Source organism: Oncorhynchus keta, chromosome 7 (genome assembly GCF_023373465.1).
Source record: "Oncorhynchus keta strain PuntledgeMale-10-30-2019 chromosome 7, Oket_V2, whole genome shotgun sequence".
Taxonomy (NCBI): Eukaryota; Metazoa; Chordata; class Actinopteri; order Salmoniformes; family Salmonidae; genus Oncorhynchus; species Oncorhynchus keta.
Window position 1 is genome coordinate 19640332 of NC_068427.1, and position 18941 is coordinate 19659272.

At 43.3% G+C, this 18941-nt stretch overlaps 2 protein-coding genes across 8 annotated transcripts in view; one reads left to right on the forward strand and one right to left on the reverse strand.

Annotated features, from left to right (window-relative positions):
- Positions 1–1264: 1264 nt before the first annotated feature.
- rpl8 (ribosomal protein L8) lies at positions 1265–3945 on the forward strand. Its single transcript, XM_035755655.2, has 6 exons — positions 1265–1370; positions 2167–2309; positions 2446–2587; positions 2751–2969; positions 3468–3583; positions 3758–3945. Exons 2-6 carry the CDS (start codon positions 2172–2174, stop codon positions 3914–3916), a joined length of 774 nt encoding a protein of 257 aa, XP_035611548.1. The 5' UTR covers positions 1265–1370; positions 2167–2171; the 3' UTR covers positions 3917–3945.
- Positions 3946–4366: 421 nt separating this feature from the next.
- usp9 (ubiquitin specific peptidase 9) overlaps positions 4367–18941 on the reverse strand; it is an 83771-nt gene continuing 69196 nt past the window's right edge. For 4 of the 7 annotated variants that reach the window (XM_052522153.1, XM_052522152.1, XM_052522151.1 and 1 more), the window contains 11 exons: positions 17785–17908; positions 17294–17528; positions 16877–17006; positions 16552–16737; positions 16216–16436; positions 15003–15091; positions 13699–13855; positions 9206–9418; positions 8260–8370; positions 6207–6311; positions 4367–6046 (listed from right to left, as the gene is read on the reverse strand). In XM_052522153.1, coding sequence (XP_052378113.1) covers positions 5855–6046; positions 6207–6311; positions 8260–8370; positions 9206–9418; positions 13699–13855; positions 15003–15091; positions 16216–16436; positions 16552–16737; positions 16877–17006; positions 17294–17528; positions 17785–17908 — 1763 coding nt within the window. In that variant the 3' untranslated portion in view covers positions 4367–5854. Of the gene's footprint in view, positions 6047–6206; positions 6312–8259; positions 8371–9205; positions 9419–13698; positions 13856–15002; positions 15092–16214; positions 16437–16551; positions 16738–16876; positions 17007–17293; positions 17529–17784; positions 17909–18941 lie in introns of all 7 variants that reach the window. The other 3 variants (XM_052522149.1, XM_052522154.1, XM_052522150.1) reach the window with 2 other exon arrangements.

An 18941-nucleotide genomic window follows, 5' to 3' on the forward strand; every position in this document is an offset into this window, starting at 1 on the left:
ATTATTTGTTACTTTTATTTATTTGATTTATTTTGTATTTTTCTTAAAACTGCATTGTTGGTTAAGGGCTTGTAAGTAAGCAATTCACTGTAAGGTGTAGACCTTACAGTGAAATGCTTACTTACAAGCCCTTAACCAACAATGCAGTTTTAAGTTCCCCTTGCCCTGCCAGGTCAGTACAGATAAGGAGAGGACGAAACACAACAAGAGGCTATTTTCTTACATGGCCTAATGCCTTCTTCAGACCCCTCTCTTGCTCTACCACTCCCTCTCTATCTCTCTTCACCTCTTCCTTCCTCCCTTCTATCTTCTAGCTCAGTGATATAAGGAAAGAACATGTCTAGAATAGTGTTATAAAACTGCACATTCTTCTCTCTGCACCATGGCGAAATGTGTTGAAATTCAGGAAGTTAGCTGACTTCCAGACAAAAAAAGAGGCCGGTGCCCCGGGCCCCAAATGCGTTAGTCAGGCCCTGTGTTGAGGGGATCAGGTTAATCAGAGGTAGTAATAGGCTGTGTGGCAGAGTTTGGCTGTGGAAGATTTGCATAATAGCAAGCCACAGACAGGGATGAAGGGAAGTAGCAGGAGTTGGGAAGAAGAAATCATTGGCCGTGCTCCCTTAATCAGTCGTTGCATGCATCACCCAATGATTGCATGCCATGTCATTGACTGTGCGGTTGCGCACCAGATTGCTATAACATATGATGTGGTTTGCTGATGCGTAAAATACCTATCCAGGCATTGTAAGGTATGGCATGCATCAGCAACATCTGAGCAGGAGAACGCAAACCTTGTCTGTCCCACAGGTCAATCCTCCAGACCAGGCATTTAGCCTACCTCTTTTTGGGAATGTCAACAACCTTATTTAACCTGGCAGTGAACTCAGTGTTAAAAAAAAGTTCAAAAAGGGCAAAAAAATTGGGAAATTGTATGTGTTTAGATATTCATATTTTCTGAGGAGTGGAACATCGCTCTTTGTTCTACTTTATGTTCTTTTTAGTACTACATTGATATTGTTTACGTTATTGTTGGGTTTAGCGCTTGCAAGTAAGGCATTTCACTGTACTTTTGTACATGACATTAACACTTGAAAATGAGTGTAATTACGGAGGTGAAAAGGAATTAAATCGTGAAGTTACATGATGAGACATACCTGGATGCGTCCTGCTCTGTACTCCGTGTGTGTAAAGCAATGGAAGCTTTATCAAACACAAATAGATGTCTGCTAATGATCTGCTGCCATCTGTTGGGCAATCTAATTCACAGCAGCAAAAAAAAAAAACACGTGCCTACTGTTCCCATCAGCCCCACGGTATATTTCACCGGAAGAAATCGTCGGACTCTTCCTCTTTCCGTCATCGGGGTTTAGGTAGGGGAATGGCGATTTTATTCTCTTCACATAATCCGAGTTAAATCTGTTTTAAAATCCTATCATCCTCTCGAAAATGTAACCAGAACATATACAATAAACACTGCTAAGTATAGTCGTTTTATTATTTAAGCGACAAAATGTGATTATTGCGTTTTAATTATTGGATGAGTGTTGTGTGTATGGGTGTGCAGTGACATGGCCTGTCGTTTTGGTGTACCTTACAGTAGTTGGTCACTAGCCGCTGGTAGCTCGATTTTCTGGTTCGGTGATTTGTTCAGACGTTCTGTATTTATCACGACCGTAGAGCCGCCGGGCAGTTGCTGTAGAATAGTTCACAATAGCTTTTACCCAACGTTTATGTGCATGGTTTCTAGTTGGATGAACTTGTATAGTGTAGTGAGTGTTGGCGTCTTAAGTTTTAGAGGTAGCTAACTAGTGTTGGCATGCTAGGAAAATCCGCATGATGGCTGGCTAGCAACCAGACACGCAAGTGTATTGTCCATTTTTATTATATAAAGTTTTCAGTTATCAATTCACCTTTCTTGCAGAACATGATCCCTACTTGATTTCAGAGTTCGTTGGTTAACTAGCTAGGTAGATACTGTACATTTCTTCAGTAGCTAACTGCGGCAAGTATTTGTTGAGAAAATAAAAATAGTAGCTACATAACGTCACACATTCATGAATGTGGCGTAACTTGCTATCATGTAGGCTATTGCTAGTATATCTGTTGAACTGTAGAAATCTCTACTTTTATCCTGGCTCTAACAGAATACTCTCAATTTCTTTCCAGTCACGATGGGACGTGTTATCAGGGGACAGAGAAAAGGTGCCGGCTCCGTGTTCAAAGCCCACGTGAAGCACAGAAAAGGTGCTGCTAAACTCAGACACATTGACTTCGCAGAACGTCATGGTTACATCAAGGGAATCGTGAAGGTAAGCGCTCTCACAATAGCTCTTGCTGTTAAAATGTTTTCTACAAGGTCCAAAGTTGCGTTTGCCGTGCATTCTTTTAGGTAGTTTATTTTGTGTAACATCCATCTGCTTTGGACCTGACCTTTGTCTCTCTCAGGACATTATCCATGACCCTGGCCGTGGTGCTCCCCTTGCCAAGGTGGCTTTCCGTGACCCCTACCGGTTCAAGAAGAGGACTGAGCTGTTCATTGCTGCTGAGGGCATCCACACCGGACAGTTCATCTACTGTGGCAAGAAAGGTAAGGAATGGAGATTGACACGTACTTGGCAGCCTACAGGTTAACAACCCTGTGTCTAACACATTCTATGGTATGCTGGTTAGATGGCAGTTGTCATCTCTTAGGATCTAATCTACAACTACAATGTGAATACCTGGTACCTTAATAAATGTTCCCTTCTCAGCTCAGCTGAACATTGGTAATGTTCTGCCTGTGGGCACCATGCCTGAGGGAACCATCATCTGCTGCCTGGAGGAGAAACCTGGCGACAGGGGCAAGCTGGCCAGGGCGTCTGGGAACTACGCCACAGTCATCTCCCACAACCCAGAGACCAAGAAGTCCAGAGTCAAGCTTCCCTCTGGCTCCAAGAAGGTCATTGCTTCTGCTAACAGAGCTGTCGTTGGTAAGAACACAAAATATGACATGTTTGCTGATGCTTTCTGATTTAATAGGGAGAGGTGGATGCATGACCTACATTTTGATCTTTGACCACAAACCTTTGCCAGTGATTCAAACACACGAGCTGACATGGTACAAATATGTCGTTCTGTTCCTAGACCGTCATTGAAAATAAGAATTTGTTCTTAACTGACTTGCCTAGTATAATAAAAATTATAATTTCTCATTAACTGGATCCAATGTCAAGTTAACGACCTTCTCTTGGATCGTTGAAGTGTAAGGAATCTGCTCTGATTTCCAGCTGCAGTATTTTGGATCGATTTGGTGACTGATTGTTTGTAGGCAGTTGGTTAAGCTAGAGACCAGAAACTTAAGCGGCTACAATTCTGATTTGCTGTTAAGAATACAGGTCATCGCACGTGACATGGTTGCTTTCAGAGCATATTGCCTGGGTAGGAAATCCTGTCCAATGCTTAATGCTTCTCTCTCCTCTGGGCTTCAGGTGTGGTTGCCGGAGGTGGACGTATTGACAAGCCCATCCTGAAGGCCGGTCGTGCCTACCACAAGTACAAGGCCAAGAGGAACTCCTGGCCACGTGTCCGTGGTGTGGCCATGAATGTAAGTGGACATGAAATCTTCTGCATATCTATTTTTGGGTAGGTTGGGCATTTTCATCCATCCCTATGTTTAAGAATCTTATGTTCTACCTCAATCTCTGGAAAAATAATTATCTCCTCTGCACCTGATGTTTGTAAATGGCCCTTTGCTAACATGTTTCTAACTTCTTTCTAGCCTGTTGAACATCCCTTCGGTGGTGGTAACCACCAGCATATTGGAAAACCCTCAACTATCAGGAGGGATGCACCCGCTGGTCGCAAGGTCGGTCTCATTGCTGCCCGTCGTACAGGCAGACTGCGTGGAACAAAGACGGTCACGGAGAAGGAGAACTAACTCCCTTTACAATAAAATGTTCCAAGGAAGCTGATCTATGACTCCTTTTGTAGCAATGGAGTTGGATACGAGGACAATTCGCTCTGTTTTTGGTAGCACTCATCTAGCGGTGAGGGTTACATTTTATAAAAGTGTAGTAGATTTGAGTGCGGTTGATGGGGCCGGATCACCATAATTCGTCTGCTTAATGGCATTTATCCAAAGCGTTTTTCCCAACAATTAATTAAGACATGGTTAAAATAAAGGGAGCTTAATCATGGTATCACAAGGTCCGATCTAGTATGCTGCATTTTATAAGCCCAAGTTCAATAAACTGCAAAGCATGTAAGATCCTGCAGGTAGGTATTGGCCATTTAGTTTTAGGCACATCCTGAGCACCCAGAAAGTAAATAGCAATTTCAATGTGCATCATGTATTTGCATATATACAAAAGACAGTCAAAATTCCATGTTCTTTATGTGCTAAGGGCAATGCTTTTTTTTATTTTATATTTCTGTGCACAAAACCTCACATCGCGACTAGCTCCAGAATTCAACGTCACACCATGGCCAAAACAAAAGTCGGCAAACTGGGCGCAGAACTCTGTTCAGTCAAAATCTCCATTAAAAATAACACGGACAATGTTCCTCAAATCAAATTTTTTTTTTTGTGAAATACAACAAAATAAATTCTATAAAATAAGAGCAAAATATTTAAATATAATACGGTGTGCAGAATATTTTCATTTGCAGGAGTATTTGGTATTTGACAAATCCAAAAAATACACGGTTGAACTTACCAATTAAATACAGTATTTACTGATGTTTACGTTTAGCTCAAGTTGCAACATGACTAACCAGCCGATATCTTCTAATCCTACTGTGTTCCCATTCTCCGATGCTGCTGCCCGGTGAGCTCCATGAAAGAATGGTAGCGGTCGTCTAAGACTAGGCTCTACCAAAAAGATACAGAAGCAAACCACAGTCTAGTACACATCAGGTAGCCTGGCAGAGCAAATCTGTTGCATATGTTTTTAATTTTCTCAATTCCTATAGATAAACTAAACTGACTGCCGAATGTGAAGTTGGAGGATTTTAACAATGAGCAATTGAAAAGCCACTTATTCTTACATTGGTTCAACAAGGGGTAGATGAGCATTAAAAAAGCCTAAAGGAAGTGTCCTCTAGGACTAAGGACGTCAGTTGGGATGACATTTCCCCTTGCGCTATGCTATTCTGGTGAGAAGCCATGCTAAATGTTACAGCATATTATCTATAGCTTCTGAAAGGATTGGATTACCAGAACAAAAATAGAAGGCAATGAGAGTGCCAGAACAATTTTGCATCACTTTTTCACATCAACCAAAACACAGAAAGTTCACCCAACCATTCCATGTCTCACACTAAAACCCCAGCACGTGAGTTGATTTGGCATGGGTCAAGAGGTTGTCAAGGAGCTTAATATGTGTCCTCCTAAAGGTGAATGACCAGTAACTGATGTCAGACCAAATCGCACTGCTGTGCATGGGTGATAAAACAAAAAGGAGTTCTCTTAAGCGTTTTATTTTTTTGTTATCTCCCAACAGCAAACCTGACAGAGTTACGCTATTGCGGGGGATTAATTTTTTGAACAGTCAAAACATGAACATATTATGTACACCTTTCCGTCATGTAGACAAGCGCATCAGCATCGTCAGGCCTGGGTCATTATGTTTATTACCCCGCTGCTGTCGACAGCAGCCAGGCTCCAGTCTGCAGGACATAAGTATCCCAGGGGAGAGCACCCCCCCCCCAGACAGGCAGTGCAGGCTGGAGGGGGAGAGACTCACAGTAGGGGCCTGGAGAGGAGCTGTGAAGCCTGGCCCTGCCGTGCCCTTGAGGCCCCCGATCAGGAGCTCGGTCGGTCGGCGAGAGGAAAGAGAGCAGGACGATGGAGGCACAGCAGAGGGGAGGGCCGGTGTTACTCCTTAGGCGGAGCAGGGGCCAAGGAGGTGGTGGAGGGGACCTCCTCAGTGCTCTCCCAGTTGTCTTGTGCTTGTGGGCCTGTGCCGGGCGCAGGGCCTGTGGCAGAGGAAGGGACAGGGCGCTGGGGGTTGTTCATGTGCTGGGCAGCTGGGCCTGTGTACGGCTGCCCGTGGGGGTGGTTGTTCTGCTGGGGAATGAGAAAACAATCCGTTTTTTGTTAAACTGATATGCGGTGGAACTTGACACAAAATGTCTGCTATTGGTTCTTCAAGTACATGGCTACTTAAAAGTCTAAATATCATGCTTCTTCTACAATGTAGTAGATATACAATATAGTGGGTGTGTACCTGCTGAAACTGTGTCGTAGTCCCCGGAGACAAATGAGGGTAGAGGGAGATGTCATCTGGAGGGGAGGTGTCCTGATCTTCCGGGGCTTCCTGGTCATCGGGCTCCTGGGAAATGAAGTCAAAGAATAGTTTTATTCCCAATGCATTTTTCTACCTAACACCAACATTCACACACAGCTCAAGTCCATGGACCCAATAGCAGACCAAAGAGTATGTTAATATGCCTTTGCACTGGATGGGAACGTTGTCCTACTTTAGCCTATTTTAACTGAATGAGATGAAAGCGAGGCACATGCTGTGTAGGAGAGTGTGACAGCCTTGGATGTAATAATATCAACTGACAGAGGTATAAATAGAAAAGAGACTTTGTTATGTGAGTGGGTGTTATTCTCCGCTAGCGAGCTTCTCCACAGTGTGGTGGGAGACATGCTTTTAACGAGCTCATGTTTCCATAGAACACCAACGGGACTGGGGCCAGAGCTGTTCTTATAATGTTGATATGGGCTAATTTGAAGGGTCTAATACTAGATGCGAATGCACTGGATCCGAGAAAAACTGAAGAATTTAAACACACTGCTTTCAGTTTGTTCAATCCATGATAGTTCTGTGGCGGTTAGGCCAGTGTTATCTTTAGACTAGCATCTTTGTGCTTGCATCAACTGGCCCTGTGTCTATCATGATTCGGTCTGCTTATAAAGACAGACTGACACACTACAACATCCAGCTGAACACATTACAACATGTGACCAGACAAACCAGGGATAGAGAACAGCTACCCCTAAGTGGGGTAGAGGTAGGTTGATGATATAACAAAATTATTGTACTGGAAATGTGCCTGAAAACATGCACTCAATACTACTACAGACCCCTATTGTAATCCTACAATAACGTGTGGGTAAAGTAGGTGCTGCCTATCGTCAATTAAACTTGTGCTCCAAAGACATGCTTTTTCTAAACTAGTGATTCCATCTGTCCAGATTTATTATAAAATTGGACATGCATATAGATGGGTTACAATTCTAACTGTATGCAAGGCAAAGTTTCCGATAAAAACAATCAACATGGGCCTCCCGAGTGGCGCAGTGGTCTAAGGCACTGCAATGCTAGCTGTGCCACTAGAGATTCTGGGTTAGAGTCCAGGCTCTAGCGATGAGACAAGACTAACTACCAATTGGATAAAACGAAATTGGGGAGAAAAAGGAGTTTAAAAAATGTATATATATATATATTTTTAAATACATCAACATTAAGACGTGAACTGTTCAATGAGTCCTGTTGATTAGCGATATATTAACACGTGCCATTACATGGCTGATGCACAAACCACAGGTTGCCCCTATGTAGACCTAGTCTCAACACAAAAACAACATCACTTGAACACACAGTAAGTACACTACATGACATCAACACTAGGCTAGCACCTCATCATCCACTATAGCCAAGGCTAAGAGTTTTCGATCAGTTGTGTCATATGGCCAGTCACACCGCAGGTTGAGTTTGCTTTGGGGAGGAGGAACAAACGGTATCGATTGGATTAAAAGGGTTACGTTGAGATGGAGAACCAATAAAACGTAAGTGAAGCCAGGAAGTCAGTGCTGCTTTAGGTAACCAATGGGACACTGCTACCGGACTGGAAAGAGGAAACGTTTGCTCTCTGTTTGCTGCTCATAGTTGGTGATGGTTCAACATTAGAATTCACCTGTTGGAGTTTGGCTCTATTAATTCTCTACTAGGATACATTTATCTCCAGTCTCTGCCTACGAACCTTGAGTTGGCTGCATTGTCAGTTACTGGATACTCAGAAAGGATTTTTTGGTTGAATCATTTGCACAATCACTAAATTTCAAAATCACTTTTGGGAGAAGCACGCAAACAGCCGAGCAGACATCTCGTCACTGCCATCTGTTATTGTCCTGCTCCAATACTGCCCGGGCTACTCTCGTCGTGTCACTGTGCTCCTAGTGGACAGCAGTAACATCGCCCTGTATGGAGCATCTAGAGAGAAGTCAGAGTGGAGGAGGAGAAGGGTAGGCGGTTATATATGAGGGCTTACAGTGTGCTGCTGTCCTGTCCCTTCCCCTGGCAAAAGCTGCTGTGGCGAGGACGATTTCCGCATGGCAGCATCTTCTTCAGACACCGCCTCACCGTGCTTCGTTAAGTGACACTAGTTTGAAATAGCATAATTGATATCATTGCATAATATATACAAGTGTCAATAAACAATGCTTTCAAGTGGATTTCTTCGTTTAAAAAAAAAAGTTTTCAAGTAGCATATCATTTCATTTCTATCATATCGCTATTTATGATAAGGATCAATTAGGCTGAACATAATGTACACCGAGCTTCAGCAAATACAACTTTGGAACACAAATAAGGGAAATGATAGAAAAAAGTATTGTAATAATGTTAGCTTACAATATACTATGGGCGTATAAACTGGAAATAAAATGTGTCAAAAACTCAAAGCCCTTACCTATAGTAAAAACATGTATAAATTCTGAAGATTACAAAAATACTTAAGAAATCATTTCCCAGCAGATTACAGTTTACTGTTTCCAAAATAACCTTTGCGCTAACTTGGAACTCTCAACTGTAGCTTTAAAAACATTCAGTTCCAGTAACACTTGAAAATACTTGAGACAGAGAAGAGTGAAAAAACAGATGGTTAGCGTCAACATGTTAACAATACATCACAAAGAAAATGGTATAGTTTATGTATTGCTGCATATTGAGGTCCCACATAATCAACACTGCTCTGTTTTACAAATTCCTTAGCACTATTATTACAACAGGCAAGCTCCACGTCTCCACATTACATCATTTTAACTCTGTAGGTCAAAATGATGCATCCTTCAAAAAGACACCACTTTTTTGGAGGGACTTTCCAATACAGACCTTTCTCTACTTCAACTACTACCATTTCAGACATGCATCCATGTTAGATACTATTGGATTACCTTTGTGTTGTGTGTGTGTGCATCATTTGGTGTGAGTCTTACCTCCTCAGGGCAGAGTTCACAGGCCTTGGCCAGGGTCATGCGTGCGGAGTGCGAGCGCTCCAGGAAGTATCCGTTGGAGGTCTCGTTGCTCTGGACTGGGGGAGACCAGTTGTTGTAGGTGTACTGAGGGTTCCCTGTGTAGGGCCTCCTTTCCAGCTCGTCACCGAGCCACTCCACTGCCCACGTCCACTTACGCTTCAGGTCCCCGTTACTCTGCAGGACAGAGAAACACATACTATGCTTATGAATTACCTTTTTCCTTCCGTTGCAATTCTGAATCCTGAAAATATGATTTCATTTTTTTAAATAAAATAAAAAGATCAATGAAGGGCTATTTACAGAATAAAATGACTCCTAGATTCAGACTAGAGATGGGCTATGGGCAGGGGCGCAGCCATGGGTGGGTCTTGTTGGGCACAGGCCCACCCCACTGGGGAGCCTGGCCCAGCCCACTGGGGAGCCTGGCCCAGCCACTGGGGAGCCTGGCCCAGCCACTGGGGAGCCAGGCCCAGCCAAACAAAATGAGATTTCCCCACACTCCTCAGTTTCTGGGCTCCCGAGTGGCACAGTGGTCTAAAACACTGCATCTCAGTGTAAGAGGCATCACTGCAGTCCCTGGTTCGAATCCAGGCTGCATCACATCCGGCTGTGATTGGGAGTCCCATAGGGCGATTGGCCCAGCGTCGTCCGGGTTTGGCCGGAGTAGGCCGTCATTGTAAATAAGAATTTGTTCTTAAATGACTTGCCTAGTTAAATAAAGGATACATTTATTTATTTTTATTTACAAAAACTCATCAGCTGTCCGGGTGGCTGGTCTCAGACGATCCAGTAGGTGAAATAGATGGATGTGGAGGTCCAGGGCTGGCGTGGTTACACGTGGTCTGAGGTTCTGAGGCCGGTTGGACGTACTGTCAAATTCTCTAAAATGACGTTGGAGACGGCTCATTATTTTCTCTGGCAACAGCTCTGATGTGCATTCCTGTAGCCAGCATGCCAATTGCACCCTCCCTCAAAACTTGAGATATCTGTGGCATTGTGTTGTGTGACAAAACTGCACATTTTAGAGTGGCCTTTTATTGTACCCCAGCACAAGGTGCACCTGTGTATTGAGCATGCTGTTTAATCAGCTTCTTCATTATCCATCCACCTGACAGGATTGGTATATCTTGGCAAAGGAGAAATGCTCACTAACAAGGATGTAAAGACATTTGTGAGAAATAAGCTTTTTGTGTGTATGGAACATTTCTGGGATATTTTACTTCAGTTCATGAAACCAACACTTCACATGTTGCGTTCATATTTTTGTTTAGTATAGAACACAAGGCCTGTATTTTTAGAATACATGTCCCGCAAAAAAAACTAAAATTTAAATAAATCACATTTGTCTATAAGCCTATGCCAACAATGCCTAATTTGTCTAACCATTACAGATAAATCATAATTGCTCAATTGCCCCATATATACACAGTGTACAAAACAATAGAAACTTTCCATGACATGGACTGTCCAGGTGAACCCAGGGGAAAGCCACGAGCACACCTTTTAAAACCACTTCAATCAATGATGGGGGGAGGAGACAGGTTGAAGAAGGCTTTTTAAGCAGAGACAATTGAGACGTGGATTGTGTATGTGTGCCATTCAGAGGGTGAATGGACAAGACAAAATATTTAAGTGCTTTTGAACAGGGTATTGTAGTACTTGCCAGGTGCACCGGTTTCAGTGTGTCAAGAACTGCATCGCTGCTGGGTTTTTCACGCTCAACAGTTTCCTGTGTGTATTAATAATGTTCCACCCAAAGGACATACAGCAAACTTGACAACTGTGGGAAGCACTGGAGTCAACATGGACCAGCATCCCTATGGAATGCTCGACACCTTGTAGTCCAGGCCCTGACAAATTGAGGCTGTTCTGAGGGCAAAGGGGGGTGCAACTCGATATTAGGAAGGTGTTCCTAATGTTGTGTACACTCAGTGAATATTCAGTCAATAAATAAGCAAGTGCCATTTACAGATACACTATGCAGAATTCACTACGCCATTTCCTGGTTGTTAAAATTAGAAGAGTTCCTAATTCGAGTTTGTGAGACAAAACAAGCAAGTATAGTGTATCAAAATGTTTACTTATTAAGTATTCAACCCCTTTGCTATGGCAAATCTAAATATGTTCAAGAGTACAAATGTGCTTAACAAGTCACAATAAGTTGCATGGACTCACTGTGAAATAATAGGGGTTAACATGATTTCTTTTTAAAGGACTACCTCATTTTTGTACCCCACATTCAGTGATCTGTAAGGTCCCTCAGTCGAGCAATGAATTTCAAACACATACTCAACCACAAAGACCAGAGGTTTTCCAATGCCTTACAAAGAAGGGTACCTATTGGTAGATGGGTAAAAAATAAAAAGCAGACATATCCCTTTGAGCATGGTAAAGTTATTAACTACACTTTGGATGGTGTATTAATACACCCAGTCACTACAAAGAGACAGGCATCCTTCCCAACTCAGTGGTCGTAGAGGAAGGAAACTGCTCATGGATTTCACCATAAGGCCAATGGGGACTTTAAAACAGTTAGTTTAATTACTGTGAAATTAGAAAACTGAGGATGGATCAACACCATTGTAGTTACCCCACAACAGTAACCTTATTGACAGAATGAAAAGAAGGAACCATGTGCAGAACAAAAATATTCCAAAACATGCATCCTGTTTGCAAAGTGTTATGTTTGGGGCAAATCCAATAAGATATTACTGAGTACCACTCTCCATATTTTCAAGCATAGCTGTGGCTGTATCATGTTATGGGTATGCTTGTAATCGTTAAGGACTGGGGAGTTTTTCAGAATAAAAAATAAATAAAAAAGAAAGAAACGGAATGGAATGGAGCTATGGGGTTGAGATCTGGAGACTGGCTAGGCCACTCCAGGACCTTGAAATGCTTCTTACGAAGCCACTCCTTCATTGCCCGGGCGGTGTGTTTGGGATCATTGTCATGCTGAAAGACCCAGCCATGTTTCATCTGCAATGCCCCTGCTGATGGAAGGAGGTTTTCACTCAAAATCTCACGATACATGGCCCCATTCATTCTTTCCTTTACACGGATCAGTCGTCCTGGTCCCTTTGCAGAAAAACAGCCCCCAAGCATGATGTTTCCACCCCCATGCTTCACAGTAGATATGGTGTTCTTTGGATGCAACTCAGCATTCTTTGTCCTCCAAACACGATGAGTTGAGTTTTTACCAAAAAAGTTATTTTGGCTTCATCTGACCATATGACATTCTCCCAATCTTCTTCTGGATCATCCAAATGCTCTCTAGCAAACTTCAGACGGGCCTAGACATGTACTGGCTTAAGCAGGGGGACACGTCTGGCACTGCAGGATTTGAGTCCCTGGCGGCGTAGTGTGTTACTGATGGTAGGCTTTGTTACTTTGGTCCCAGCTCTCTGCAGGTCATTCACTAGGTCCCCCCGTGTGGGTCTGGGATTTTTGCTCACCGTTCTTGTGATCATTTTGACCCAACCGGGTGAGATCTTGCGTGGAGCCCCAGATCGAGGGAGATTATCAGTGGTCTTGTATGTCTTCCATTTCCTAATAATTGCTCCCACAGTTGATTTCTTCAAACCAAGCTGCTTACCTATTGCAGATTCAGTCTTCCCAGCCTGGTACAGGTCTACAATTTTGTTTCTGGTGTCCTTTGACAGCTATTTGGTCTTGGCCATAGTGGAGTTTGCAGTGTGACTGTTTGAGGTTGTGGACAGGTGTCTTTTATACTGTTAACAAGTTCAAACAGGTGCCATTAATACAGGTAACGAGAGGAGGACAGAGGAGCCTCTTAAAGAAGAAGTTAAAGGTCTGTGAGAGCCAGAAATCTTTCTTGTTTGTAGGTGACCAAATACTTATTTTCCACCATAATTTGCAAATAAATTAATAAAAAATGTGATTTTCTGGATTTTTTTTTCTCATTTTGTCTGTCATAGTTGAAGTGTACCTATGATGAAAATTACAGGCCTCGACATCGGTTTGGTGAGTAGGCCTATGCTTAATGATTCTGATGAAAATATGCTCTTTGTCTTAATAAACAAATGTTTTAGTGTATTTTCAGTGTGAAACCTGTCTAGGGGGTTATAGCCTAGACTAACCAATTATATACTAGCAGTTTGCAAAGTAGCCTAAGCGGAAAATAGACGGGACGCAATTATTGTGCAAAAACATTGTGCAAAAAAATTGTGCAATGCTTGGCTTGGTCTCTGTTTTGTTATGCCCCGCAAAGGCACAAATGGAACACTAGAGTCAAAGCAAATTAATGTCGTCTTCAAGACAAAATGTAATTTGCCCGTTCGGGCAGCCACAATGCACATTCCACTAAATAGTTTGTGTTTGAAAACATTTAGATCTTTGGTTAAAGATGGAGCTTTGAAGTCGGTTTGAGTACTAGATTACTCATGCCCATCCCTAATTCAGATGGTAGCATAGTGTAGTTGTGTCTCTTATACCTGTAGTATCTGGTAGGCCACAGAGCAGTTGCTGAAGAGGGCTACCATACACTTGATACACTGGTAGGCCCGTTTCTGGTAGTGGTTCTTGGAGCGCTGGATGGTGTCAAATAGGCCATCCCTGTCATCTGGTATACCCTTCAGCACGTTGTGGATCCTACACAACCAAGCAGGGAGAGAAAAAACAGAGCAGGGATGATAATGTTGGCACAACAGAAAATCAACCAGAGACGAAATTCCAAACAGGGAAACCAGCCATTCCTAGATGAATTTAATCAGATGTGTTGACATTAGAGCTGTCAAACAATTAAAATAATTAAAGATTGCGGTAATTAGTTCATCACAAATGTTGAATTTGCTCAAATTATGCCCTAGATAAAGATCTATTCTATTTTAAAAGCAGTGCATTGAATTACAGGCAAACTATGCTTTAATTGTAATGGATGGAAACACAAAATTATGTATTAATAGCATTTTCAACATAAACACCAAAAGTCACTAACATACAATGCTCCCAATGTTTAAGTAGGCCTACTCCCTCTTATCAATGCACACACACCCTCTTATCACGCACACCTTTAAGTACTGTTAAAGCTTCAGGCATTCTAAATTAGTGTAACTATAGGAAAAAATAACTGTCTCTATGGATACAAAGAACAAATAGATTTTAAACTTGTCCAACAATGTTATGAAAACCCTGTACTGTTCAGAGAACTTTACACACATAGGCCTACACTCTCCCTCCCACACCCTCACACACACCCCACTCTTGCATATGCAGCCTACCATTGAAGCATCTCTTTGAGTAGCCTATTCCTTTTCAGTTTTTCCTGTGCCATCCAAATTTGTGCAGAGCCTAGACAGTGGTCAAGTTATCCGGTTGGTAGCTAGCTAGCTAAACAATGTTATAAAACCAGAAAAAATGGTGTCCTGCAAGTAGGTTAAAAAAGCCTGCAATAGGCGCACACATCTGCAGCAGAAAGAAAGAAAAAACATTCTACATGATTTTGGCTAGAGGCACACGGTCTTCAGCTATGAAAAGGCGCAACCATTGATTGTAGATGTGTTCCGTGTGGAAACACATGCACCTTAAATAAAAGGTTCCGTTTAGTGAAGAAATGGAGACGTGATTAAGGGCGCACATTTTTTTTACGACAATTAACATGTCACATGTTAACGCATGATAAACTTTGACAGCCCTAGTTCACACTAGGTTGGGACAAAAATCCTGAGTCCACTGAGTGACCCTTTCCAGATCAAAGTGAGGAGCAAAGATATGATGCTGCCCCCTGGGTCTGACCTACCTGTGAGTCTGCCAGGAGTCCTCAATGAGCAGGATCTGCAGCAGCAGGTCCAGGTAAGGCCTCAGCTCGTAGGTGTACGAGTACGCCACCTGGGGGATAACAAAACACACACTATCAATAAGATCTAGCACACATCTTATTAACGGAAATATGTCCAATATGAGGAGGAGACTTGGGGCTTCTGAGATGCAATAGTTAACCCACCTCCTTATTGTATGGGACACTTCTAAATGTGACTTTAGAGGCAGCTTCACGGGCAGCTTCATTAAATAGTGCCCGCAAAACACCAGTCTCAACGTCAACAGTGAAGAGGCGACTCCGGGATGCTGGCCTTTTAGGCAGAGTTCCTCTGTCCAGTGTGTGTTCTTTTGCCCATCTTAATCTTTATTGGCCAGTCTGAGATATGGCTTTTTCTTTGGAACTAGAAAGCCAGCATCACGGAGTCACCTCTTCACTTGGATCAGTTAACACAACGTGCCATTGGAACACAGAGGTGATGGTTGCTGATAAATGGGCCTTTTTCTCCAAATCTGCCGTTTCCAGCTAGAATAGTAATTTTCAACATTAACAATGTCTACACTGTGCTTCTACACCTGCATTGCTTGCTGTTTGGGGTTTTAGGCTGGGTTTCTGTACAGCACTTTGAGATATCAGCTGATGTACGAAGGGCTATATAAATACATTTGATTTGATATTTCTGATCAATTTGATGTCATTTTAAAAATGGACAAAAAATGTGCTTTTCTTTCAAAAACAATGACATTTCTAAGTGACCCCAAATTTTTGAACAGTAGATTATATATTTACAAAAAAAGATACGGGGGATTGGAAATGATGCAGACAATTACAGTGATAGAAGCCACAATCTATCTGAAATATTAAAGCTGACCTACCCCCTAAAAATATATATACTTATATCTGTATAACCTGTCTAGTTTGTGTGGGTGTGTGTGTGTGGTCTTGCTCTTCTACCCCCGTGGGGACCTGAAATCCCCAAAAGTCCCCACAAGGATAGGAAAACAAGGAAAAGTATCCCTTGTGGGGACTTCACACGCCTCTACGAGGACAAAAGCTAAGGGGTTAGGTTTAGGGTTAGGTGTTAAGTATAGCGAAAATAGGATTTAGAATGGAAATAAATTGTAGGTCCCCACGAGGACAGAAAAACAAGTGTGTGTGTGTGTCCATCTGTGTTTTCACCAGTTTTAACACTTACCTGCCAGAGCAGCTCTGATAGTACAGTGGAGGAGAACTGGGGGTTTTCCCAGCAGCTGAAGCGCAGCAGCTTGACCGTCTCCTCTGAGTTGCTGCAGTCCTCAATGATCTTTTTCACATAGCTGGTCCTTACGAACAGGATCTCTCCCACCAGCTGCTGCACAGGCATCACCGGGGTGGTCTGGTTGGCATCACCGTACGGGTTAGGGAGAGGGGGGTTACCTGGATGTAGAGAGAAAGAGGGAGAGAGAAGGACAATGAATATGACTCAGGTGTTACTGGTTCGTCTTTGTCCGTTGACCATAGGTCACGACCCCTCACCCCTGAGTGAACTCACCATTGATGGAGGACTGCATGCGCACGGCCACGTCACAGCAGCGCACCAGTTGGGAGACTACGGTGTACAGTTTGCCTAGTTCAGCATACTGGTACTTTATGGGAGGGCCAGGCCCCTCGTCTAAAGCCACCAGCATGAAGGTAGCTGGGACACTCAGCTTCAACAACTGGGTCTTCTCTGCCAGCCCTGGAGAAGGGTGGGAGGGAGGGTATAAGGAAGAGGAGAGCGAGGCAAGAAGATAAATTAATAGCCAGTGAGCCATACTCTTCCTCAAGGGGTTGAGAGAGCAGGTGTGTATGGCAGGCTGTGTGTGTGTGTTCCTTACCCAGGTTGGCATACATAACGAAGAGGTTGAAGTACTGCTGCAGGTGTCGGCCGTGCTCCGACACCTCTCTCCTGAGCAGGTTCAATACAGTCCTCAACAGGTGGTCACTGAGACTCAGGTTATCACATGCCTGACACACAGAGAGAGAGAGAGAGAGAGAGAGAGGGGAGGGAGAGAGAGAAAGAGAGGGAGAAGTTAAAACATATTCGAACAGAGAAAAGTTGCTTTGTATGGGGTAATGCTCAGTATGCATGGAACGGGGGGGTAACATTTGAAAACAGAAGCTGAAAACAAGAGTTCTTATTGGACAATTCCAGGTAGTACCTGCTCTGTTTCAAAATGTTTCACCCATTTCATGCCTGCTGAACACCATCCTGATAGTTTGTGTTTTAGGAATAGGAGAACCAGCCCATTCACCTGTGGTTGGGTGGAGGCTCCGACAGGAGAGGCAGTGGGGGAGGGGCAGGGTCCGTCTTGCAGGGAGAAGTGTGCAATGAAGACGATGAGTTTGGCAAACGCGCCCCGGACCTCTGCACTGGGGCACTCCAGCAGGTACTCGGAGAAGCGGTTGGTGTAGGCAAACAGGAAGTTGTGTGCAAACCAGTAGCGTACATTCTTACTGTGTCTCAGCAGGACGCAAAGTGCATCATACCTGGGGATGGAGAGAGAGAGATACACACGTGATTAGAGAAAGGGGAGAGGAGAGAGCGATGCGTCAATGGATGAAGGAAGCAGGGGTAGTTTCAGAAAGGGAGAGAATGATGCAAGGGAGAGTGGAGAAAGAGTGAGGAGGAGAAAGGGGAGACTGATGAGACAGGGATAGAAAGGAATAACAAAACAAACATCCTTCACTCAGGTCAACATCTGAGCACAGGTCAAAGTTGAAAAGTGAGACAGACAGTACTCACCAGTCACTGGCGGGCCCCCTCACTACTTTCTTGGTGTGGAACCCAGTGCTGAATAGGAACTTAGCAGCCAGCTGAACACTAATCATAGCCATCTCCTCCGCCTCAGGCAGTAGATGGTCTTGTCCTGATTCAACCAAACAACATAAACATTGCTTCAGACTTTAGTCACAAATTAACATTAAAGTTCCAAATGACACATTTCAATGAAAAAAGGAAAGAAAATTCATGTTTCTTCTCTAAATGCAAATTAGTGAAGGATTAAGTTGGTATTGAATAATATTCAGCAAGAGACTATTCCTGAGCTTCACGGAGCGAAATATTTCAATTTCAAAGTTAATGTGTGAGTCAGTCACTGGAGCCGAATCCGAGAATCTCATCACTGTTCAAATAGAGCCGTAAGACCTAATTTGCTGCTTACTCCTAAATGAGAGGCTGAAATTGGGGACATTGACGAGAACAGTTGTCCGTTTGCACACAAGACACTAAAAAGAAACAAACACATCCTAACAAACCTCCCCCTCCTTCACAAACACACACGAGCTGAAGCAATTCATCCTGACCAAGTGCTTTTACACTGATGGCTAACCCTGCAGTAGTCAGTTAATTTCCCTGTGCCTGTCGTGTAACAGACAGACAGCAGTACACTGTGGCCTAGCTGGCTGTATTAATAATGCAGAAGGCAGAGGAAACTGCTGCAGTTTACAGTCAGCCAACGTTACGTTCAACTCTGACATCCTACACGTTCCTTCTTCATACAACTCTCTACGGGGGCGGTGAAGTTGAATACATCTCCAACACAGTGTTACCAGTGGTAAGATTAAAACGAAGGGAGCTTTGTCATCTTTTTAAATATTGAGAGGAATGAAAGTATCTGCTATTAAAGCAAAAGTCATGTCGCTGTTATGGTGATTAAAAGCCTCGTTATGGTACTAAGGTGAGAGGTTGGGTCATTCACAGTGCACAAATGAAAAAGGCAAATCACAGTAATATCAATCTCACTTCTTGGGTTGTACACATTAGCAGGGGAAATAACAGGGGAGAACAAAGGAGACAAACAAAACCTCAGAGTAGCAGCAACACCCACCCCGAGAAGAGCTCTAAAACTCAAAAGGAGTTATTCTGAAGCGTGTGTGTGTGTGTGTGTGTGTGTGTGTGTG

Coding starts and splice junctions, on each gene's coding strand:
- rpl8 (XM_035755655.2), top strand. CDS start 2,172: ATGGGACGTGTTATCAGGGGACAGAGAAAAGGTGCCGGCTCCGTGTTC. Junction 2,588..2,750: donor CATCTACTGTGGCAAGAAAG/GTAAGGAATGGA, acceptor TTCCCTTCTCAG/CTCAGCTGAACATTGGTAAT. Junction 2,970..3,467: donor TGCTAACAGAGCTGTCGTTG/GTAAGAACACAA, acceptor TCTGGGCTTCAG/GTGTGGTTGCCGGAGGTGGA.